This window comes from Rhododendron vialii, chromosome 7a (genome assembly GCF_030253575.1).
Source record: "Rhododendron vialii isolate Sample 1 chromosome 7a, ASM3025357v1".
NCBI classification, from domain to species: domain Eukaryota; kingdom Viridiplantae; phylum Streptophyta; class Magnoliopsida; order Ericales; family Ericaceae; genus Rhododendron; species Rhododendron vialii.
Window position 1 is genome coordinate 36,512,020 of NC_080563.1, and position 24,560 is coordinate 36,536,579.

At 38.8% G+C, this 24,560-nt stretch overlaps 3 protein-coding genes across 5 annotated transcripts in view; all 3 read right to left on the reverse strand.

Moving 5' to 3' along the window:
* LOC131332387 (glutathione transferase GST 23-like) lies at positions 1–18,608 on the reverse strand. Of its 2 annotated transcripts, none has more exons than XM_058366587.1 (2): positions 18,204–18,608; positions 1–800 (listed from the first exon to the last, which is right to left on the reverse strand). In XM_058366587.1, the coding sequence occupies exons 1-2, from the start codon at positions 18,522–18,524 to the stop codon at positions 438–440; spliced, it is 684 nt and encodes a 227-aa protein (XP_058222570.1). In that variant the 5' UTR covers positions 18,525–18,608; the 3' UTR covers positions 1–437. The 2 variants fall into 2 exon arrangements, with proteins under 2 accessions (XP_058222570.1, XP_058222571.1); XM_058366588.1 differs by lacking the exon at positions 1–800 and adding an exon at positions 13,308–13,901 and having other exon boundaries at positions 18,204–18,607.
* On the reverse strand, positions 5,550–7,468 carry LOC131332388 (glutathione transferase GST 23-like). Its single transcript, XM_058366589.1, has 2 exons — positions 7,105–7,468; positions 5,550–6,100 (listed from the first exon to the last, which is right to left on the reverse strand). The coding sequence occupies exons 1-2, from the start codon at positions 7,423–7,425 to the stop codon at positions 5,744–5,746; spliced, it is 678 nt and encodes a 225-aa protein (XP_058222572.1). The 5' UTR covers positions 7,426–7,468; the 3' UTR covers positions 5,550–5,743.
* Positions 11,336–24,560, reverse strand: part of LOC131332386 (phosphoribosylaminoimidazole-succinocarboxamide synthase, chloroplastic) — an 18,880-nt gene continuing 5,655 nt past the window's right edge. The window contains exons 6-12 of one of the 2 annotated variants that reach the window (XM_058366585.1): positions 24,163–24,243; positions 23,109–23,198; positions 22,921–23,010; positions 22,705–22,755; positions 22,575–22,621; positions 11,841–11,898; positions 11,336–11,764 (exon numbers count right to left, since the gene is read on the reverse strand). In XM_058366585.1, coding sequence (XP_058222568.1) covers positions 11,705–11,764; positions 11,841–11,898; positions 22,575–22,621; positions 22,705–22,755; positions 22,921–23,010; positions 23,109–23,198; positions 24,163–24,243 — 477 coding nt within the window. In that variant the 3' untranslated portion in view covers positions 11,336–11,704. Of the gene's footprint in view, positions 11,765–11,840; positions 11,899–20,135; positions 20,607–20,682; positions 20,741–22,574; positions 22,622–22,704; positions 22,756–22,920; positions 23,011–23,108; positions 23,199–24,162; positions 24,244–24,560 lie in introns of those variants that run through there. The other variant, XM_058366586.1, reaches the window with a different exon arrangement.

The following is a 24,560-nucleotide window of genomic DNA, read 5'->3' on the forward strand; positions in this document are numbered from 1 at the left end:
TTAATACAGGAAATTAAAGATAATAAGGTAGTCCCTGAGTACAATGTGATATCGTCACGTGGAGCTCCCGACAAATACAAAATACAACATATGTAATATGAGTCACGTCTTATTTTTCACTCACGTAATAAAAGTGTCTCATCATGTCCCACAAAATGAGCTTACCACTATTTGACTTTCCGGAGTACGACGTGAACAATGCCACATGGTTTCACGTGGTACTCTGGGAGTATTGAGGAACTACCAACAGGACCCATAAAAGAGCCATAAACTTTGTCCAGTTGACCAGGACTTCTAGCTCATATTGGTCGTGTACAAGTACTTAGGAGATGGGATGACCTGAGTTCGAACATATGGAACAACATTGACACATCGTACAATAATCTAGCTTAACTAACATACTAACATTCTATCGTCTTGGCAAAAGAAAAGGCTTGTCAAGTTGAAGCAGCCCTTAACACGTACATCTTGTGGAAACCCCTGTTATGCTCCAACAATTTCTCTCTAGGCGGCAAACAATCTTTGATACTTGGATTTTCAAGGACTTGTTGGAACCAAACAAAAAGCAAAGGCAAGCACTCTTCATCTACCAGCTTTATGTTCACAATTTCTCCAGTAATTTGAGCCCACACCACAATCCAAGCAACTGATATGTCCACAAAGCCTATGGTTTCTCCTCCAAAGAAGGGTTTCCCCTCAAGTCCACTCTCTAGAGTCTTGAGATGCTCTTGAGTTTCTTTTGCAAATTTCTCTTGCTCTTCTCCTTGCTTGTAGAATGTAGCAAACAATGCTGGCGCGCACTGGAAAAAAGAGAACAGTCAACAAAGTTTGCTCATCTGAAGATAGGATACCGAGGTCAATGGTAGATCAGGGTGCACACTATCCCGCTAGCCTGCCTGCTAGCTTGCGCAACTTAGTCCGCAGTTTTAATGATTTGGGATTATTATTTTTTATATCGATTTAATGTTTACAAACAGAAAGAAGAGGCAAGCACTTTTTAATGTTCGCTCCATTTTCATATAAATTTTGCATAAGGGTAAAATTGGAAATAGACATTTTCAATCTAATCATATCCATGTAAAAACAAACAAGTTAGATAATAATCCTATCGTTTAATTCCGTGCAAAACAAACATGAAAATTATTAATCCCACCTCTTTACCAATCCTCTCGAAACGACACCTGACATCAAACAGGCCCTTATTAGACCCTTAGGAATGAATTTGGTTGAGTCCGTTTGATACATAAGATGGATTTGAGAATAGCCCTCAAAGTCCAATCCGGCCCGGCCCCTCTCGAACATTATTATTTCAAATCGTATACTTCTGCCATAGAAGTTGGTTAGTCTATTCATTAAAACATTAAGAAATAATTTTAATGAGCTACAAATGGTCATGAACACTAATTTTGTGAAAGTTATGGATGATACATTGCTACTTATAAGTGCCGTTATTATGTAGTGCAAGCTCACGGATGTGCATAACTAGTTTCTTTTTTTAATCAAATGCATAAAGAAGCTATTACTATTAGATTTGAACCAATCACTCCTGCCATACGAAAACCTTAGCCAATGAGTAGGCCAATTGCAAGAGAAAGAAAAGGAAACACCTCTAGTCTCGTCTTCCCATCGATGAATTCGGTAACTAAATTGCCTATTCTAAATGCAATCTGACCTATACGCCAAATTAATCAGCAGGAGATGATTTTGGATCATGTAAGATTTTTTTTTTCTTTTCTAAGAAATAAGGGTGGATTGGACTGAATCAACATAGACACCCCAATCAACTGGGAAAAGATAAATTACAAATAACAATCCACCCAAACAGTTCCACAAATTGTCCCTCATGAGATGATGGGAAAATTTGTTACCATAGGCAATTGTATAATTTTTGTTGCGATGGTTCGAATTCCCAATGGTATTTATTGGGGTGGTTCGAATTCCCAATGCTATCTTGGTTTTTTCTACCAATTTTATATAAACTCATGTATATGCATGCTTGGGAGCGCAAGCGCTCTACACAATACCTCTAAGCTCATGTATATGCACACTAGAGTGTAGTGTAAGGGGTGTGCGGGCAAGCATACGGTTGGCGAGAGTGTCTTCATGTATGAGTGAGGGTATAAAGGTCTGGGTGTGTGTTTTTTGTACTCAAGTGTACTTGTACAATATTCTTGTGGTGAAAGAACGGGATTCTCCTCGTAGAGTAGGCGTGTTATTGCCGAACCACGTAAATTTTGCATGTCTCTCTCTATTTTATTTTTCATCTAACTTTCATTGGTTGTATTTGAATCTCGGTACTTGGGTATTTATATTTTTTTTTTTTTCCTTTTTGGAATGGCCAAAACTTGGTGCTTCCGCTTTTAATCCCAACAGTTTTAACATACTAATTCAAGACGATCAGTCAAAACCTCGTAACAACAAAGTACAACATGAAATTCCTAACACACCTGTACCATAATCGCTTCCAAAAGCGGTAATATATGAACGGTTGAATCATATGTCTGGGTAGTTCCAAATCGTGAGATTATACATCTTTTCAGTATTAATATAGTCAATCAAATATAGAAAGATAATCGAAAGCTCAATCGAAAACAGAGCAATTAACTAGGAAACCAAAGCCATGTTAATAGTATAAATTGTTGCCAGAGCTATCAAACAGAGACTATAAAAGGTTATCTTAATTAGTACCTTTTCATCAGCAAATTTGGCCCAGAAACGTGCCTTGGCTCTTTCATAGGGATCTTGAGGGAGCAGTGGGTATCTGTCCTTCCACACCTCATCGACGTATTCGATAATCACAAGCGATTCCGCCACAGGTTTTCCATCGTGCACGAGCACGGGAAGCTTTTTATGCACGGGATTAATCAACTTCGAAAACAATGATCACTAATCGTAAACAAGAAAAAATTCCAATATCATACATGATGACAAAAATTTGCAACAATTTCAAAATTATGTCTCAGTACAAAAATTTGATACAATCAATTAAAGATCCACTATTCTTGCATTTTTAGCCGCAAAAGTTCTGATTAGGCTTTGCTCAATTTGAATGAAGTTTTAATTTTATAGACTTGTAGTAAAGATATATACTACGAGAGAAACTTATTTATTCACGGCTCTGCGCAATCTCAGACTCTCAGCCGTCCGTTTCGGCAATCAATGGTCCAAATTTAAAAAAAGCTCTTCCAGCGAATAGTTTTTTTAAAATCCGGACCGTCCAAAACATTTTTGGATGAATGCAATTGAGCGTCGTAAAATATAGCCGTAAAAAGGTTTTTCTCATATACTACATAATTTTGGGATGCCCTCCTTTTAAGAATTCTTTTTAGGAGCCAAAAGCTATCGCTTCGCTTTTGCTTAGCGCCGGCGATGCTGAGACCTTCATCGTCAATCAGTTGGACTATTCTAGATAATGTTTGATTTTGCACCCCTTGTGTCACCAAAAAGTCTGCTTGCACAGCAAAGGCTGCACAGCAGCCATGCACAGACCAGTTTTGTGTCCGTCTCGGGTCTCGCAAAGATGATCGGAGCCGTTCATTTTGTTCAAAATACTTCGTTTATGGTCCCTGTAAAAAATCACCTCAATCCGATATCGGGAAGGGTGTTTACGAATCATCTAACAAATACTTTGTTTATGGTCCCTGTAAAAAATCACCTCAATCCGATATCGGGAAGGGTGTTTACGAATCATCTAACTTTGCTTCAAAATTTAGGCTCCGATCATCTTTGCGAGACCCGAGATGGACACAAAACTGGTCTGTGCATGGCTGCTGTGCAGCCTTTACTGTGCAAGTAGCAGCGTTGTTGTGTCACTGACTCACTATCAGGGGCCAACAAAGGTTGAAAATTGTCACCAAGGAGAAAATTCTTTACCAAACACAGCTTTGCAATTGCCCATGGCCCTGGTCCCCTGGACCTCCCTCCAACAAAAAGAAAAAGACAGAATTGAAAAGACAACTGAAAATAGGGCCTGAAAATAAGCTAAATTACAACTGATAATTGAGAAAGCTAGTTTCATTTCTCAAGCCACTTTAAGAACTTCCTGCAGTTTTCAAGCCCTCTCTACATATATTCCTTGGAATGAATAGAGCTTTCCAGATTAATTGCAAACATTCAGAGAAGCTCTGTAGATGGCATATATCCAAATGCTTTGTTCACTACCAAAAGGGCTATATCCATAAGCACCATCATGACCACGGATGGTAGTAGCCAAGATGGCAGGTGTCACGGGGCTATTTTTCGCTTAGAAATCTGCCCGTGATGGCACCAAGTTTGCCAACAACTTGGTCTCAGCCAACTAGTGTTTACTCACACACTCGATATGTTTGAACGTCTAGAAACACACTCAAGAGTTACGGGAACCGTCCCAATCTTTATTAAGCACCAATTTACAAAGGAATGCACTCAAGAACCTAGACAGAACAACCCTCTCTGCCTTAGGCTACGAAAATGCTTTCCTAAATAGGCTTACAATCATAAAAATGTGACCACTAAGTACATGAGATCATGGGGCCAACCCATGATCTTGCAATTGACACCCCCAACTGCCCTAGGGCTGTGCTGGCACTGCTAGAATCTGCCAGCACACTGAAACATGAAACTGCCTGGAAATAACTGTCGATAACTGCTCGTTTCTGCCTTGGACACCTGTCCCATGCTCCCAGCAATATGTGCAGAATGCTGTTAACCGTCAATAACTGTTTTGCCTGAGCCAACTCAAGTCTGCCTCCATTTTGCCCGAGCCAACTCAAGGTTGCCTGGCCAATTTCGTGATTCAACCCAAGCTCCCAATACTTAGCCGTTTTTCTCAATTGCCTTGTCCCACAAGCCTGCTTCCCGTTTAGCATCCCTGCCTCGATATCATCGGGCCATCATGTGCATCACAACTGCCACTTGCCTTAGGGACCAGTGCCGACACCAACCGACATCGTCGGGTCACCTTGTAAAGACATGTCTGCCTCATGCCTTCGTTTCCACCGGTTAGCTAGGGTGCAAGGTGTCACTGCTAGCCAAGCTTAGCAAGCCTTGGAAATCAAAGTGCTAACAGCAGGACAGTTCAAGGGGAAATATGGACTACTACCATCTAGTACCGAAGTGGTGCTGTGGCGACAGCCTATCCTCACGGACAGTAGCTATGGCTCAAACCGGATATTTCACAGCTGGTCGGAGGCCCCTATGGTCTCTGCTATTATAAGTTTATAACCATTTTTCTACTCCCCGTGGAAAAAATTTTGGAAGTTATTTTTTACGGCGAAAAGTTTCAGGGAGATGCTAGAAGCATATCAATTTGTCGCACCTCAAACCACACCCCTCTCACATATATGTGGGTCCCTAGCATTTATTGTGAAAATTTCACACATGCATGTGAGAGAGGTATAATTGGAGTGTAACACATTGATGTGTCCCTAGCATTTCCCAAAGTTTCAAGCAGAGAAAAGAGTCTCTCTTATTCTTTCGCTATGGGGTTTTGCTTCCTACTTCTACGATGAGCTAAAAACATAGCAAGGATGAGAAGAGTGAAACTCAAATTCAAGGAGACGCGGCAAACATGTGTTACCTTTCCTTCATTCTTACCTTGTTACAATTTGGCTTACAATTTTGATGACCTTATTCGAAACGATACCCGGTATTATACCGGTACATACCGCACCAGTTACTAAAATGGTACCATGTCCAGTACGGTATTTAGGTCCTTGGCTCTAACACAAACATTACAACGCAATAAAAGGAGCCGTAAAACTTGTCAAGTTGAAGCAGCCATCGACCTCCTGTGGAAGCCTTTGATATGCTCCAGTAACTTCTCTCTGGGAGGCAAGCACTCTTTGATAATTGGATTTTCAAGGACATGTTGGAACCAAGCACAGAGTAGAGGCATTGTCTTCTCGTCTACAAGTTTGATGTTCACAATATCTTCATTAATTTTAGCCCATATTCCAATCCAAGCAGCTGATATGTCCACAAAGCCTATGGTCTCTCCTCCAAAGAAGGGTTTCCCCTCAAGCCCACTCTCTAGAGTCTTGAGGATCTCTTGAACTTCTTTTGCAGATTTCTCTTGCTCTTCACCTCGCTTGGTAAATGTAGCCACGAGTGCGGGTACACACTGGAAAAAAGAGAAACAATCCAAAAAAAATTTGCTGGTTTTAGGATGGGATAACGAGGTCCATGCTATCTCGAGGTCTGCCCAACCCAATTCGCGCGGGCAAAGGCTTTGGAGTAATCTTAGACCCATAGGAATCGGTTGGGCTGAGTTTTTTAGTCCGTTTCATTGATAAGATGAATTTAAGAAGAGAGGTGCTAGGGGCACATCACCTTAGGGGCACATCAAAAGGGTGTGGTTGATGTGCCTCTAGCATTTTGGATTTAAGAATGACCCTTGAATTCTAACCCTGCTCTAGCAGATGCATAAGAAGTTACAACTATTTGAACCCGGGAAGGATTGACATGGGGGCACATGTCCCCACTGAAAACTAAAATAATTTTGTTGTATTTTCATATATTTAGCATAATTATGAAAGTGCATATATCTCGAAAATATACATATAGAATTAGTTTTATGTTCAATTTCGTCATATGGTGCATTTATACTTGTTGGTTTCCGGACGTTTTTTTTGTTTGGAACAATTCTTTCTTAATTGTATTTATTTTTAACCATCTATGAGCAATATTTAAAAATAATTTCATTAATAAAATTATCTCAACCATTCTAAAACTTGTCGATGTTCATATAAAACATACTCTAAAAATTATGTCTAAGATTTTGTGCTCATTTTTAGATGATTTAATTGAAAGTAAGTGTCATATACTTTTGTAGTTTGTAACACATGCCTTAGTTGTATATGAACTTATTGTGATTAACTAGAAAATTAAATTTTCGCCATAAAAAATCAAAAAAAAAAAAAAAAAACAAGGTACCCCTACTAATCTATATTCCTGGATCCGTCCCTGATTTGAACCAATCACCCCAGCCATATGAAAGCACAACAAAACAGAGCAATTGAGAAGGAAACCGCGGATTAAAAAAAAAAAAGTAGGAAACCAAAACCATGTAGCAAATTGTTGCTAGAGCAAACAAACAGAGATCATAAAAGCTTCTCTTATTAGTACCTTTTCATCAGTAAATTTGGCCCAGAAACGTGCCTTGGCTCTTTCACAGGGATCTTGAGGGAGCAGTGGGTATTTCTCCTTCCACACCTCGTCGACGTACTCGATAATCACAAGCGATTCCGCCACCGGCTTTCCATCGTGCACGAGCACGGGAATCTTTTTATGCACGGGATTGCACTGCAGCAAAAGGGCACTCTTGTTCGAAAGATCCTCGTCGACATACTCGTACTCGATTCCTTTCAGCTTCAGAGCCCACTCGACCCTCAGGGCGAAAGCGCTAACCGAGCACCCTATCAACTTCACTCCTTCCCCAGCAGCCATGCTTGAGTTTCTTGCCTTAGGGCATCCACATCAAACACGCTACATCTTCTTCAAAGTTAAAATAAAGAGAAAACAAGCAAATTCTCCCCTGCATCAGCCTCTTCCCCTATCTCGCTATTTTACAATTTCCTTAACTTTGCTACAGTGCCTAGTGGTAAAAAACGAGGCACTATTCATCCATCTATTTGTTACTTTATTATTTATTTAGGATACTGTAGAACAGAAACTTGATTATGAAAGCCTTAAAGACAAAAATTAACTATGACTTTTTAAGATAAAATGATTAAAAAAATAAGATCTTCGCACTGGTTCAAACGGATTGAAAATTGGAGCACTTAATTTTTTAGACTGTTTATATAGTAAAAAATATGGCTAAAAAATTAAATACTCCAATTTTCAATCTTTTTGAACTGGTGCGAAGATCTTACTTTTTTATCATTTTATCGTAAATGGTCATAATTAATTTTTTTGTCTAAGAATCTCATAATCAATTGTTTTGGAAGAAGAAGGAAATAATATATTAATAGACTACAAGTTAGAATAGAGAGTCTGATGCAGTATGCTTTTTAAAAATGACTAGCTAAAGTAATAAAGTGATATTTTAAGGTGTAATTTGGTCTGAAATTTGGAAAGACTGGTGCGGATGCTCTTATAGCACTCTCTCTACATGTATCTATATATATATAGGATCATATGTACCAACTCCCAATACATGATGGACTGGGAAATTAAATTCCAAAATGGAGACAGCGGGTCAAGAAAGCCAGTTCGAGACACGTGGGCTTGACGTTTTTGTAGCCTAAAGCGAACATAAAAAAAAATGGGGCCCTTAATGCGCATCACAAGCAAAACAATAGAAAGATAGATCGACTACGAAAACAATTATTAATAGCATTCAACAAGATTAAAGGAAAATTCTAGGACGCTGCTATTCGCAGCCCTCTATTTACTCTCATAGCTCGTTAAAAATTTTCAATTATACTCGACAGTTAATTACCGAAATAGAGATATATTTTCAGCATCCAATTACCGAAATATAATATTTTTTTCAACAGATATTTACCGAAAATGCATGTTCGGCAGTTGTTTACCGAAAGTTGAACATATTTTCGACATGTAGTTACCGAAATATAATCTTGTTTTCAACAGCAATTTACCGAAATGTTATTTATGATTTTCAACAACCATTTACCGAAATGTAATGGGCTACGGAAAAAAATAAAGGGCTGTGAATAGCGGCGCCCAAATTCTAATGCCACGAGGCTTTTCAATAATGCCACGAGCATTAATTGTTCTGGTGGGTAAAATGACACTCTTACCCACTTGTAGTCAAAGCTATTAATCCATAACAATAGTTACCCAAACTACCCTTCCTTGAAGAAACAATCCTAATTGAATTACCCTTAAGCTTTTGATTTCTCGTGCTTTCCAATTGACAATTTTGTTTTGATTGTAGAATCGTTATTTTGTTTGATTGTGAGCTAAAGTCAATTTTTTAATTGAAAAAACTAATCTTAGTCCCTAAACAAAACAAGGTTTTTTTAAAAAAATAAAAAACATTAATTTTTGTTTTTTACCGAAAAACAAAGTACACTAATGAAACACTAAACATAGGCTCAACAATATTAGTTTTTTTTTTTTTTTGATAGCTTAGTTGTCCGAGACAGCTTTCTTACATCATAACTAATCTTTGGAGACCAATCTCATCGCTATTTGCAGGGGTCCTAATTAAAGTTAGAACAAAACTCTATATGGACTGACCCCAAAATTTAATAGCATCTAATAGGTTTTGAACCAAAGATCTTAGCAGAGAGTAAACTCTTAAATCTCAAGTCTTGATCACAAGACCAACCCGTTGAGATTGGCTCAATCTCAACAATAGTAGTTCGTGAATAACGTAACAAAACCGTAAATATATACTTTAGAAAAGCAATTCCTAAGTATACAAGTACACAATGAATAAACAATACAAATCTTGAATGTATATACTCCAATGAATCTGGCGATCAAGTACAAACGGAAAAAGACAAAACTTAAAGGAAAAATGGAGATAATGGTTGCAGTTGAAAAGCACAGGAAATCAAAAGTCGAAAAAGGGTAATCGAAGGGTTGTTCGTTTACAGAAGGATAGTTTGTGTAACAAATTTTATGGACTGAAAGCTTTTGACCAAAACAGGACAAAAGAGTCATTTTGCCCACCAGAATAATTAATGCTCGTGGCATTAGGAAAAATGCTCGTGTCATTAGAGGCAGCCAGATTAAATTCTAATATCATAGTAGTACATCGCAACTAAAATTTGCAGAATGTCTCATGACAACAATTTGATACAATCGCTTAAAAGATCATCGTTCTTGCATTTTTAACAGCAAAGTGTTCTTAACCTATTTAATTTGTTTCCTTTCTTATTTTTATTGGTTGGGCACTCTTATTTGATGGGCTTAATTTAAATGGATTTCCAATTTTATAGGCATATCGTGTAGATATATGCTACTCCCTCGGTCCCTTTTTTTAGAATCCAGTATTTTTTGGTTGTTCCTTAATAAATATTCATTTTGTAAAATTAGTGGGTAAAAGTTTTTTTTTTTTTTTCTATTTTGCTTCTAAAAGTAGATTTCATTTTGAAAAGTTAGTGAGTAAAAGTGTAATAATTATGTCTTCATAGAAGGCAATTAGAAAAAATCAGAAGTAAAAGTTGATGCGAAAAATATAATGATGGAATTGGGGGATAGTGCACCGCACAGTGCTATGCACAATCCGACAACTCGGATCATGCACAATACCGTGTTGTGCACTTGGTGCAACTCAAGCCTCCCGAGTTCGTAATGATGATATCGCCTTAATAAATTGGAGTTACCAAACTGTAACACTTGAAAAGGGACAGAAGGAGTAGTACATAATGTTGGGAGGCCTTCTTTTCGGGAAATTTTTCAAGACCCGGAGCGAGGGGAGCTGCTATCCCTTTAAAGGGACAGCAGCATGCTGTCCCGGCCAAGAGGGCCCCACTCCGGTCTCGCTTTGATGATTAGAAACGTTCACTTCGTAGAGTTTGTCAAGTTGACCAAGCATTTGATAAATTAGCTCAATTAGAAATCATTAAGTGACTAATCGAAACACATATAATTTGCCAATAATAGGTTCTAGTGGATTTGATCCAGTGTTCCGGATCCATTCTTTTCAAAACAAAAGATTTTGATGAGGCACTTAATGATATTTGATCGAGCTGATTTTTATGCATATTTGTTCAACTCGATGAGCTGATTTTTTTGCATATTTATTCAACTCGATGAGTTCTACGAGGTGATCGTTTCCAATCATTGGAGAGAGACCGGAGCAGGCCCCCCTCAGCAGCTCCCCACAGTCCCTTGACTTTTGCTTAGAGACCTTCATCGTCAATCAGTTGGACTATTCTTATTAACATTGTCAATCAGTTGGACCATTCTCGATAATATTTGATTTTGCACCCTTGTTGTCACTCTTAGGGGCCTACATAGCTTGAAAATTGTCACCAGGTAGAAAAATCCGTACCGCACACAAATTTGAGCTGTGCACAGCGGCCGTTTTCTCCCGCCTCGGGTGGCCTAAATTCTGAAGTGATTTTGGGTGTTTTGTTAACGCCTCTAACGATATCGAACGAAGCTCATTTTTTACAGAGACCTTAAACAACATATTTTGAACAAAATGAGCGGCTCCGATCATCTTTGCGTGACCCGAGGCGGGAGAAAACGGGATCTGTGCACAGCATGCTGTGCACGTAGCTTTTCTGCACAAATTTGCACTTAACCAGGTCCCGGTCGTCCCACCGATAAACAAAGAGAAAACAACAAAGAAAATTGGAGACAGTTGAAAATAAGCTAAATCAGAAGTAATAATTGAGAATGCTAATTTCATTTCTTAATGCCACTTTAAGAACTTCCCTCCACTGTACAAAACATCTGTAGACATATCCTTGCAAGAAATGTAGCTTTCCAGATTAACTGCAAACAAGCAAAGAAGCTATATAGATAGCATACATCCACATGCTCATTTTTATTGCAGAGAAAGGTCTGTAACTACAAGCACCATCAACAGCAAATAATCGCAAAAACCAAACGAACCATAGTAACGTAGCATTCAAAATCTCGACACTAGTTCCACGTCAATTCAGTTTCGTCTGTCCAACGGCTAGATCCAACCATGTCCGGAAATCCTGCGAGACACATGGAGAATCTTGTATTGACAGAACTTGTATTGATCATCTCTGGCTAATATTTCGACTAGATAGTCCACCCTTCAATTAAATTACTGAAGGGATGACAATGCCACTGAAACATTTCGAGAGATCCGATCGTGTATGGGCTCCTACATATAATAAATTCACCATATCTATCAAAATCCCAGCAGATAATAATAAGAAACTTTGTGCTGCGTCTTTTACCTCCATTGCTGGTATCTCAAATTTTGACTTTGTAATTGTCTCAAACAAGAAAATGTATCTGCCATTCAGGGAAGATATCAGCGTTCAAAATTAAAATCAAGCAAATGGAGCAAAACTTTGGCATCTTAATAAATTACAAGATAAACAATCAAAACAAGAAGTAGAAAATTAAGAAAGACGATCAACTCAATGAAGATGAGCTTAAACTGCTGATATATGCAATACTACCAACTCCCAACCAGAACATGGGGACACTTGCATGTACACATGGCAAGAAAAGGCTGACAGGAATACAATCACAACTCAAAACAAATACAATACGAACCAAGGACACACCACAATTTATACAATACGAACCAAGGACACACCACAATTTTTACTTGCCATTAAATGAATCAGGCGTTGGCGCATTGGCCACTAAACTTCAACTCTCGGTTTTTATAACTACAAGTGGCCCGTTAGTTCCATATGTCTGAATAAGGGCATGAGTGACTTGAAGTGAATAGGCTAGTAGAGTGAGCCTTCTGGGAGATACGAGGAAAACACTAATCAGGTGGGTGCTAGCTCACTGAAGATGGGTTGGGTGAGAGCAAAGTTGGCTTTGACGGGGCATGTGTGGGTGTTAGAGAGGGCGAGAGAGAGATTCTGGAGTTGATCAGTATACAAAAGAGGTTACTTGAAGGTGCAGGAGAGAACACGCATGTCCACATATTTGGTTCAGGTCACCTCGCGAGGTCAAGATGCAGAATCAAGGTGAACGGAGGAGATGGCATGGCTAGATAGGAAGTGAAGCCACTTCCACAGAAGAAACAGCGCTGTAAAAGCTTGTCCCACATGGTTAATTATAACCTCCAAAACTAGTATATGAGCCAAGGCGGCATCTCCACTCATTGTCAATTGGTTCTGAGTGGGATGCTTTGACATGGTGTCAGAGCTATGGAGGCTTTTGGACAAAACTCTCTTGATTGGTTGGCCCGTTGTTTGTGCCTTAAGGGCACCTTGTTTCGTTGTTTGTTATGATCCCTAAGTTAGGACTACTACCATCTAGTACCGAGGTGGTGCTGTAATGACAGCCTATCCTCACAGATAGTAGCTATGGCTCAAACTGGATATTTCACAGCTAGTCGGGAGCCCCTATGGTCTCTACTATTATAAGTTTATAACCATTTTTCTACTCCCAGTGGAAAAAATTTTGGAAGTTATTTTTTATGGCGAAAAGTTTCAAGAAGATTCTAGGAGCATATCAATTTGTCACACCTCAAACCACACCCCTCTCACACATATGTGGGTCCCTAGCATTTATTGTGAAAATTTCACACATGCATGTGAGAGAGGTATAATTGGAATGTGACACATTGATATGTCCCTAGCATTTCCCAAAGTTTCAAGCAGAGAAAGGAGTTTCTCTTATTCTTTCGCTATGGGGTTTTGCTTCCTACTTCTACGGTGAGCTAAAAACATAGCAAGGATGAGAAGAGTGAAACTCAAATTCAAGGAGACGCCGCAAACATGTGTTACCTTTCCTTCATTCTTACCTTATTACAATTTGGCTTACAATTTTGATGACCTTATTCGAAACGATACCCGGTATTATACCGGTACATACCGCATCAGTTACCAAAATGGTACCATGTCCAGTACGGTATTTAGATCCTTGGCTCTAACACAAACATTACAACGCAATAAAAGGAGCCGTAAAACTTGTCAAGTTGAAGCAGCCATCAACCTCCTGTGGAAGCCTTTGATATGCTCCAGCAACTTCTCCCTGGGAGGCAAGCACTCTTTGATAATTGGATTTTCAAGGACATGTTGGAACCAAACACAGAGCAGAGGCATTGTCTTCTCGTCTACAAGTTTGATGTTCACAATATCTTCATTGATTTTAGCCCATATTCCAATCCAAGCAGCTGATATGTCCACAAAGCCTATGGTCTCTCCTCCAAAGAAGGGTTTCCCCTCAAGCCCACTCTCTAGAGTCTTGAGGATCTCTCGAGCTTCTTTTGCAGATTTCTCTTGTTCTTCACCTTGCTTGGTGAATGTAGCCATGAGTGCGGGTACACACTGGAAAAAAGAGAAACAATCCCAAAAAAATTGCTGGTTTTAGTATAGGATAACAAGGTCAATGCCGGCCTACCCAATTCGCGCCGGCAAAGGTTTTGGATTGATATTAGACGCACAAGAATGGGTTGGGCTGAGTTTTTGAGTCCGTTTCATTGATAAGATAAGATGAATTTAAGAATGACCCTTGAAGTCTAACCCTGCTCCGCCCGGCCCAAACCCGAAAAATATTGATGATTTTAACATATCCTTATGCTATAAAAGTTAGATAGTCTATTCATTAAACAGAGTACTTGGACGGGCATAGTAAATGAAACTTAAACGAGACTGGGCCTTCATTCAAAGGGAAATTTATATAAATGGTCCTCATAATTTCACCCGAGTCTTATTTTTGTCCTTCAAGTATCAATTGCAACTCTTTTAATCTTCAAGTTAGATTTTTGTACCACATTGGTCCAATTGATAACTTTTGTCAACCAAACTGGACGGAAAAAATCAGATTGATATCAATTTGGACGTTGCAGTTCATACCAAATTGGTCCAATTGATGACGTCTTCCCTCAATCTGATTTTTTCCATCCAGTTTGGCTGACAGACGTTATCAATTGAACCAACTTAATATGAAAACCAAACTTAAAGGTCAAAAAGTTACAATTGATACTTGAATGACAAAAATAAGACTCTGGTGAAACTAGGAGGACCATTTGTATAAATTTCTCTTCAAAAAAATAAGACTGGGTCTGAAGTATTACTTCAAAGGGGAATTTTTAGGTTGGTCCCAAAAATTAGGTTCGGATTTACTTTAGTCCTGCACAATTATTTGTATTTTTTATTCCAACCATGCCCCTTCACGAGCATCAGCGCATGGAACTAAACAACATGTAGTATAGAAAAATTATCCAAGGCTCCATGAGCATTGGTGCACCATTAAAACATTGTTTAAATTTCAAAAAGTCATATCTTTTGTTATAGATATTCATTTTTTAAAAAAATTATATTTTTGGAATCTACTCGACGATATCTACTAAACAAGATCCATATTGAATATAAAATTATGTAAGATTAAAAAAATATCATTTGCTATGAGAACTCTCTATGAGAACTGTTTCTATGAGAATTGTTTCCACCAGAACTGTCTATGAGAACTATTTCTATGAGAACTATCCCTATGAGAAATGTCTTTATGAGAACTGTTTCGAAAAAAAATACCCCTGGCTATGTGAATTGACTATGAGAACTATCAATTCTCATAGTTAGTTCTATAAGAAGTATGTAAAATGACTATGTGAATTGAAAAATACACAGTTTAAATAGTCTAATGATACACTAAAATATACAGTTCTCATAGAAAATATATAGTTGTCATAGAAAATACACAGTTCTCATGGACAATATTCAATTCTCATAGAAAACACATAGTTCTCATAGATAGTTGTTATGGACAATACACAGTTCTCATAAAAAATACACAGTTCTTATAGACAGTTCTCATAGAAAAATACACAGTTCTCATAGAAAAATACAATGTTCCCATAGAAAATACACAGTTTTCATAGAAAAATATAATATTCTCATATAAAATACATAGTTCTCATTGACAGTTCTCGCAGAAAAATACACAATTCTCATAGAAAATACATAATTCTTATAGACAGTTCTCATAGACAAATACACAAATCTCATAGGAAAAAACACAATTCTCATAGGAAAAAACACAATTCTCATAGAAAATACACACACGAATAAAAATTGAACAATTTTTTGAAGTACCAAAAAATTGAACAAATTCGTAACACTCAGCTAAAATCCAACCAAGTGTAGTAGTAGTAATAAAAAATAAGGCTGAAAATACACAGTTCTCATTGATAGTTCTCATAGAAAATAAACAATTCTCATAGAAAATACATAGTTTTCATAGACAGTTCTCATGAACAATACACAATTCTCATAAAAAAATACACAGTTCTCATAAAAAATACACACACAAACAAAAATTGAAAAAAAAAGAAACTTTTCAGTGTCCACAAACCACAAAGCTTCCATGTACGTACACAGTTTCCACAAACCACAAAGTTTCCACGTACATACCCATAAGATTTTCATTGGCCATACATTCAGTCATTTCTTTAGTACGATTTATAATACTTTTTGGTTGAAACGTTACTGCATACGTGTGGTTGATACATAATTCTCATAGAAAATACATAGTTTTTATAGATAATTCTTATGGACAATACACGATTCTCATAGAAAAAAACACAGTTTCCACAGTTCTCATAGATAGTTCTCATGGACAATACACAGTTCTTATAGAAAATATACAATTCTTATATAAAATACATAGTTCTCAAACTGTTCTTACAAAATTTACACAATTCTTGTAGGCAATTTCTATAAAAAAAATACACAATTCTCATAAAAATTACATAATTCTCATCAATCTTAATTCCTCCACGACCTCGATTACTATGAGAAATCATCAATTAAGCTTTGGAGCTAAAATATCGCCAAACACATCACACTGATTCTAATTCAAGAATTCAAAAAAAGGAAAAGAAAAACAAACAAGGCGATGATGATGACGGCAGACAAAACCAGAACCATCTCTTCTCTGTGAATTCCAAGGTGAAAGCAAAATGTTCGACCAGAACTTTCTCTTCTTCGTGATATTGACCACATTTCTGATCCCTATTTGCATTTTAGTGGGTTGGTCTGGTATGAGAAGTTATGGGAAAGAGTATATTATAGCATTTCTAATTTGTGAATTTCATGCAAACAAAATGTTCCACAAATGGCCAGATGAAAATGATGTATCCAATGTTCGACCCTAGCCTTCTCTTCTCTGCAAATTCTAGGTGGATCTGCCTCGTCGGTCGTCGGTGAAGGTCTTTGTTGAGGCAAAGGATGTTTCTCCTCCGGCGGCAGAAGGAGGAGAGGAGGAGGCGGTGGAGATGTTCTATGCGTGGTTGGGGAAAGCCGTGGAAGCCTTGCCGGAGATCTACAGATGTCGTGGGGTTGGAGAGAGAACAAGAGGCCGTCGTGGGAAGAAGGGGGAGGAGAGAGAGTGAGTTCGATTTTGGGAGGGGGGTGGATTTAAAATGGAAATGGGGAATGAATTATTGGGCTCTGCCGTTCTGGAGATCAAGAACAGGGTACAAAAGTCATTACACAACATATCCGAGCCTATTTAGGTTCGAAAATAATATTTAGGGTTGGGATCAAACCGAACCTAAAAAAGAGGACCGGCCTCTAATTTACTATACTTCAAATCTATTTGTAAATTTGACAAACTTAGACACATATAAGCGCCTTTATTATGTAGAGCAAGCTCGAGCCCGATCTGGTAAATGCGAACAAGGACTCTCTTTTTTTTAATCAGATGCATAAGAACTTACAACTATTGGATTTGAACCAGGGACGGATACATATGGAATAGGTTTTATGTTCAATTTCTTCATATGGTGCATTTATACTTATTGGTTTCCGAATTTTTTCGTTTGGAACGATTCTTTTTTAATTGTATTTAATTTTGATCGTCTAAGAGCAATATTTTAAAATAATATCATTAATAAAACTATCTCGATCATTCTAAGACTTGTCGATGTATATAATTTAATTGAAAGTAAGTGTCATATGCTTTTGTAGTTTGTAACGCATGCCTTAATTATGCACAATCTTATTGTGATTAACTAAAAAAATAAATTTTCGCCATTGCAATTAACAAAGCAGAAAAGCTATGAGTACCGACCATGGGGGAGGGAAATCGTACCGAGGGCCGCCGGCGGGCCGTCTCCGGCCACCGGACGGCCGATCCGAGCCGTCCAAAATTTCTATAAAAAAAAACCGATGGGACCTCCGCGAGAATCAACGGCATCCGAGGTGCGTAGGGTGCTTGATCTAAGCACCCTTTTTTCGTGTATATATGTATATACGTGTATATACACGAAAAAGGGGTGCTCGGATCAAGCACCCTACACACCTCGGATGCCGTTGATTCCCGCGCTAGCCCCATCGGTTTTTTTTTTTAGAACTTTTGGACGGCTCGGATCGGCCGTCCGGTGGACGGAGACGGCCCGCCGGCGGCCGTCGGTACGATTTCTCTCCTCCTTGATCGGTACATATAGCAACTCTCTTAACAAAGTACTCTCACGAAGCTATATTCTTGGATCCATTCCTGATTTGAACCAATCACCCCAGCCGTATGAAAGCAAGAAAACAGAGCAATTAAGTAGGAAATCAAAACCATGTAGCAAATTGTTGCTGGAGCAAACAAACAGAGATCAAAAAAGGATATCTTATTAGTACCTTTTCATCAGCAAATTTGGCCCAGAAACGTGCCTTGGCTCTTTCACAGGGATCTCGAGGGAGCAGCGGGTATTTCTCCTTCCACACCTCATCGACGTACTCGATAATCACAAGCGATTCCGCCACCGGTTTTCCATCGTGCACGAGCACGGGAATCTTTTTATGCACGGGATTGCACTGCAACAAGAGGGCACTCTTGTTCGAAAGATCCTCGTCAACGTACTCGTACTCGATTCCTTTCAGTTTCAGAGCCCACTCGACCCTCAGGGCATAAGGGCTAGCCCAGTACCCTATCAACTTCACTCCTTCCCCAGCAGCCATGCTTGACTTTCTTGCCTGATAATACTCTCTCTACATGTATCTATATATATAGGATCATATGTACCAACTCCCAATACATGATGGACTGGGAAAACTTCAAAATGGAGACAGCGGGTCAATAAAGCCATTTTGAGACACGTGGGCTTGACATTTTTGGAGCCTAAAGTGAACATAAAATAAAAAAAAAAAAATGGGGCCCTTAATGCGCATCACGAGCAAAACGATAGAAAGATAAATCGACTACGAAAACAATTATTAATAGCATTCAGCAAGATTAAATTCTAATATCATAGTAGTACATCGCTACTAAAATTTGCAAAATGTCTCATGACAACAATTTGATACAATCACTTAAAAGATCATCGTTCTTGCATTTTTAACAGCAAAGTGTTCTTCACCTATTTAATTTGTTCCCTTTCTTATTTTTATAGGTTGGGCACTCTTATTTGATGGGCTTAATTTAAATGGATTTCCAATTTTATAGGCATGTCGTGTAGATATATACTATTCCCTCAGTCCCTTTTTTTAGAATCCAGTATTTCTTGAGTTGTTCCTTAATAAGTGTCCATTTTGTAAAATCAGTAGATAAAAGTTATGTTTTTTTCTATTTTGCTCCTGAAAATAAATTTCATTTTGAAAAGTTAGTAAGTAAAAGTGTAATGATTATGTCTCCATAAAAGGCAAGTAAAAAAAATAGAGGTAAAAGTTGATATGAAAGATATAATAATGAAATTGGAGAATAGTGCACAGCACCATGTTGTGCACTTGGTGCACTACAAGCCTCCCGGGTTCGTAATGATGATATCTCCTCAATAAATTAAAGTTACGAAGCTGAACACTTCAAAAGATTCAAAAGAGACAGATAAAGTAGTACATAATTTTGGGAGGCCTTCTTTTCAGGAAATTTTTCAAGACCCGGAGTGAGGAGAGCTGCTATCCCTTAAAAGGGATAGCGGCGTGCTGTCCCGGCCAAGAGGGCCCCGCTCTGGTCTCGCTTTGATGATCAGAAACGTTCACTTAGTAGAGCTCGTCAAGTTGAACAATTATGCGTTAAATCAACTCGATTAGATATCATTAAGTGCCTAATCGAAACTCATATAATTTGCAAATAATGGGTTCTAGCGGATTTGATCCAGTGTTTCGGATCCATTCTTTTCAAGACAAAAAGATTTCAATGAGGCACTTGATATTCGATCAAGCTGGTTTTTTTTGCATGTTTGTTCAACTCGATGAGTTCTACGACATGAAGTCATGAACGTTTTCGATCATTGAAGAGAAACCGGACCGGGCCCCCTCGGCAGGAACAGCACGCTGTTGTCCCCTGAAGGGGACAGCAGCTCCCCCAGTCCCTCACTTTTGCTTAGAGACCTTCATCGTCCGTCAGTTGGACTATTCTTATTAAGATCTTCAATCAGTTTGACTATTCTCGATAATATTTGATTTTGCACCCTTGCTGTCACTCTTAGGGGCCTACAAAGCTTGAAAATTGTCGCCAGGGAGAAAAAATCTTTTCCGCACACAACTTTGCACTTAACCATGCCCCCGGTCGTCCCACCGATAAACAAAGAGAAAACAACAAAGAAAATTGGAGACAGCTGAAAATAAGCTATATCAGAAGTAATAATTGAGAATGCTAATTTCATCTCTTAATGCCACTTTAAGAACTTCCCTCCACTGTACAAATCATCTGTAGACATATCCTTGCAAGAAATGTAGCTTTCCAGATCAACTGCAAACAAGCAGAGAAGCTATATAGATAGCATGCATACATCCACATGCTCATTTTTATTACAGAGAAAGGTCTGTAACTACAAGCACCATCAACTGCAAATAATCGCAAAAACCAAACGAACCACAGTAACGTAGCATTCAAAATCTCGACACTAGTTCTACGTCAATTCGGTTGCGTCTGTCCAACGGCTAGATCCAACCATGTCGGAAAATTCTGTGAGACACAAGGAAAATCTTGTATTGATCATCTCTGGCTAATATTTCGACTAGATAGTCCACACTTCAATTAAATTACAGAAGCGATGACAATGCCGCTGAAACATTTCGAGAGATCCGATCGTGTATGGGCTCCTGCATATAATAAATTCACCATATCTATCAAAATCCCAGCAGATAATGATAAGAAACTTTGTGCTGTGTCTTTTACCTCCATTGCTGGTATCTCAAATTTTAACTTTGTAATTGTCTCAAACAAGAAAATGTATCTGCCATTCAGGGAAGATATCAGTGTTCAAAATTAAAATCAAGCAAATGGAGCAAAACTTTGGCATCTTAATAAATTACAAGATAAACAATCAAAACAAGAAGTAGAAAATTAAGAAAGACGATCAACTCAATGAAGATGAGCTTAAACTGCTGATATATGCAATACTACCAACTCCCAACCAGAACATGGGGACACTTGCATGTACACATGGCAAGAAAAGGCTGACAGGAATACAATCACAACTCAAAACAAATACAATACGAACCAAGGACACACCACAATTTTTACTTGCCATTAAATGAATCAGGCATTGGCGCATTGGCCACTAAACTTCAACTCTCGGTTTTTATAACTACAAGTGGCCCGTTAGTTCCGTATGTCTGAATAAGGGCATGAGTGACTTGAAGTGAATAGGCTAGTAGAGTGAGCCTTCTGGGAGATACGAGGAAAACACTAATCAGGTGGGTGCTAGCTCACTGAAGATGGGTTGGGTGAGAGCAGAGTTGGCTTTGATGGGGCATGTGTAGGTGTTAGAGAGGGCGAGAGAGAGATTCTGGAGTTGATCAGTATACAAAAGAGGTTACTTGAAGGTGCAGGAGAGAACACGCATGTCCACATATTTGGTTCAGGTCACCTCGCGAGGTCAAGATGCAGAATCAAGGTGAACGGAGGAGATGGCATGGCCAGATAGGAAGTGAAGCCACTTCCACAGAAGAAACAGCGCTGTAAAAGCTTGTCCCACATGGTTAATTATAACCTCCAAAACTAGTATATGAGCCAAGGCGGCATCTCCACTCATTGTCAATTGGTTCTGAGTGGGATGCTTTGACATGGTATTAGAGCTACAGAGGCTTTTGGACAAAACTCTCTTGATTGGTTGGCCCGTTGTTTGTGCCTTAAGGGCACCTTGTTTCGTTGTTTGTTGTGATCCCTAAGTTAGGGATCCGTTGTTTACCTCTCTACGTGTGGGTCCGGGGCCGCAGGTGCGAGGGAGTGTTAGAAGTTTTCCCACATTGGTTAATTATAACCTTCAGAACTAATATATGAGCTAGGGCGGTCTCTCCACTTATTGCTAATCAAAAATGCTACAGGGACCGAATTGGGGGGACCGAATTCGGACCGACGGCCGCCGGCGGGCCGTCTCCGGCCACCGGACGGCCGATCCGAGCCGTCCAAAAATTCTAAAAAAAAAAACCGAGGGGCCCCACGCGGGAATCAACGTCATCCGAGGTGTGTAGGGTGCTTGATCGGAGCACCCCTTTTCGTGTGTATATGTATAATATACATATACACACGAAAAGGGGTGCTCCGATCAAGCACCCTACACACCTCGGATGACGTTGATTCCCGCGTGGGGCCCCTCGGTTTTTTTTTTTAGAATTTTTGGACGGCTCGGATCGGCCGTCCGGTGGCCGGAGACGGCCCGCCGGCGGCCGTCGGTCCGAATTCGGTCCCCCCAATTCGGTCCCTGTAGCAACACTCATTGCTAATTGGTTCTGATTTAGATGCTTTAAGAAACACTACGGCACTACCTTTGGTGTAAAAAAAAATCATACCGTCAAATCCACCATAAGACTAGAGGAGAGTAGCAATAGCTTCAGCATTAGTTAGTAGTTTACTTTTTTGGTTTGATTTCTAGCTACTCAAACTCCGTTGCCAACGGGATCAAGTGAATATTGTCAAGAAGCCTCAAACAGTACACTTTAATAAACTGAAAATAGAAGAAACATAAATCACTGCAAAGGACTTTCACCCCAAATCTTTCTTCATTTTCACCAATTATTATTTTGAAGTATGATCGTTGTTACAGGTTAAACCACATTAAAGCGTACCTCCATGCCAGTTCGGAAACAAGTTCTTTAGGAGCATCCGGGAGTACCTGAAAATTTCTGTAGACTCAGTACTTGATAATTGATATAGACTTCCAAATGATAGCAAAAAGAGTTGATAAAATGGATTTACCTCATCCTCGTACGGATTGCAATTATTTACGAACCACAATCGCAGAAACTCCTAACAACGTTTCAATTAAACTGGTAGTCAGCAAATTGCCAATTGTCCAGAGAGGATACAAAATTTCTTGCAGTATAAAACAAAACAGTAACAGCAGGAATCGAAAATCAATGCATAAGCAAAGACAAAAGAGCAACAAGCAAAAATCAATCAACTTTGGATGACCTTATCGATATTTTCTGGTTCAAGACTCTTGGAAAACCGTTCCTCGTAAGAATTGGCAATCCAGTATCTGCTCGAGTCAGGTGTATGAACCTAGCATAGACAGACAGGAAATCAGATCTCTCACTTTTAATGTCTGCTAGCATGAGTGAGAGAGTACGAGTGAGGCTTTAGTGAGAACGATAACTTACCTCGTCAAGTAAAAGCACACTACCATCACTTCCCTTTCCAAATTCATACTTTGTATCTACCAATATCAAGCCATGTTCTGCAGCAACACGCTGCAATGGGTATACATTAACAGCAGCTGATCTCTTTTTTCTATAAGATAAATCTCATCAAACCAAAAAGTAGGAATGAAACACATGCCACAAGGACACTATTTGAACCAGTGAATCCTTGACTTGCAGTGACTCGGTAAAATTCAAGGAATGTCTTTTCCTAAGTATAAGCACTCAAAACTAGTTGAAGTCCATGGCTGGGAGAAACTAAGAAACAAACCAGTAGACGATGCAATGTTAAGGGTTTGAAAATATAAAACAAGAACACCGCTCCACCTTTGTGAGATGAAAATATAGATGTACTATCAACAAAACTCTTCTCAAACTATAACATATAAGAAGCTATATGTGGTACTAAGTAGCCAATGACAGTCAACAATGATGAGGTAAATAGATCCCTCGCATCGAATATCGACACAGTTAGCACTTCCAATCCGAAACAGTATGATGGGCAACTTATTAAACAAATGTTTCCTATGTGCAGAAACTACTGTTTAGAGTACTGCTGATTCAATCTGTGCTATATAGTATGCAGCATTACTGGTGTTCTCTATTCATCTTGCCTCGCAGGATCATGAAAGAGATAGATGCTATGTTATTCCTTAACATAGCAAAGACACCTTTGGGCAATTTTGTAAGAAAGCTGATACTCTTTGGGTGAAATGGATCCATAGCTACGTCATTTTTGGATCACAACTTTGGAACATAAAATTCCCTGGTGATGCTTCTGGGACAATGAGAAAAATTCTGCATCTAAGAGAGGTGGGGCAGGGCAATGAGAACTTTTGTGATCACAAGAACTTGACGTATATAACTGTACATGAGAAGAATAATGAATTCACAAAACGAGAAGAAACGAATGAGCGAACTCAAGAGCATGTGAATGATGTGGTTCGGAAAATTTATTCATACATATACTTCAGAAAGGAAACATAAATATAAAAACTTAGCAAGACTCTGGTACCTGCCCATATTCAAATAAGCTTAAGGCTTTACTACTTGCTTCATCATAATCCGTTTGAGTCATCAGCCCACGTTGAACTATCTGGACGTCAAAGCATATTCAAGTAAAAAACCCAACATTTCAAAATAATTGATATTCCAATACACATGACAATACACCTATTGCATGCTCGTTACATGTGTCTGTGCTTTAATGTTCCTTATGTGTTTCAATATTTGGTCTAAGGGTGGACAGAGCTCAAGTTGGTTCGGTTTGGTGACATCGGAGTTGAACAGGTTCTGTCATAATAATAACCCAAACCATCCAATAACTATCAAATATAGCTCTGCTGCAAACACGCAGCTCTAAACAACCAACTAGAAAATACATGAACAGTACTACATAATCAAATACCACAC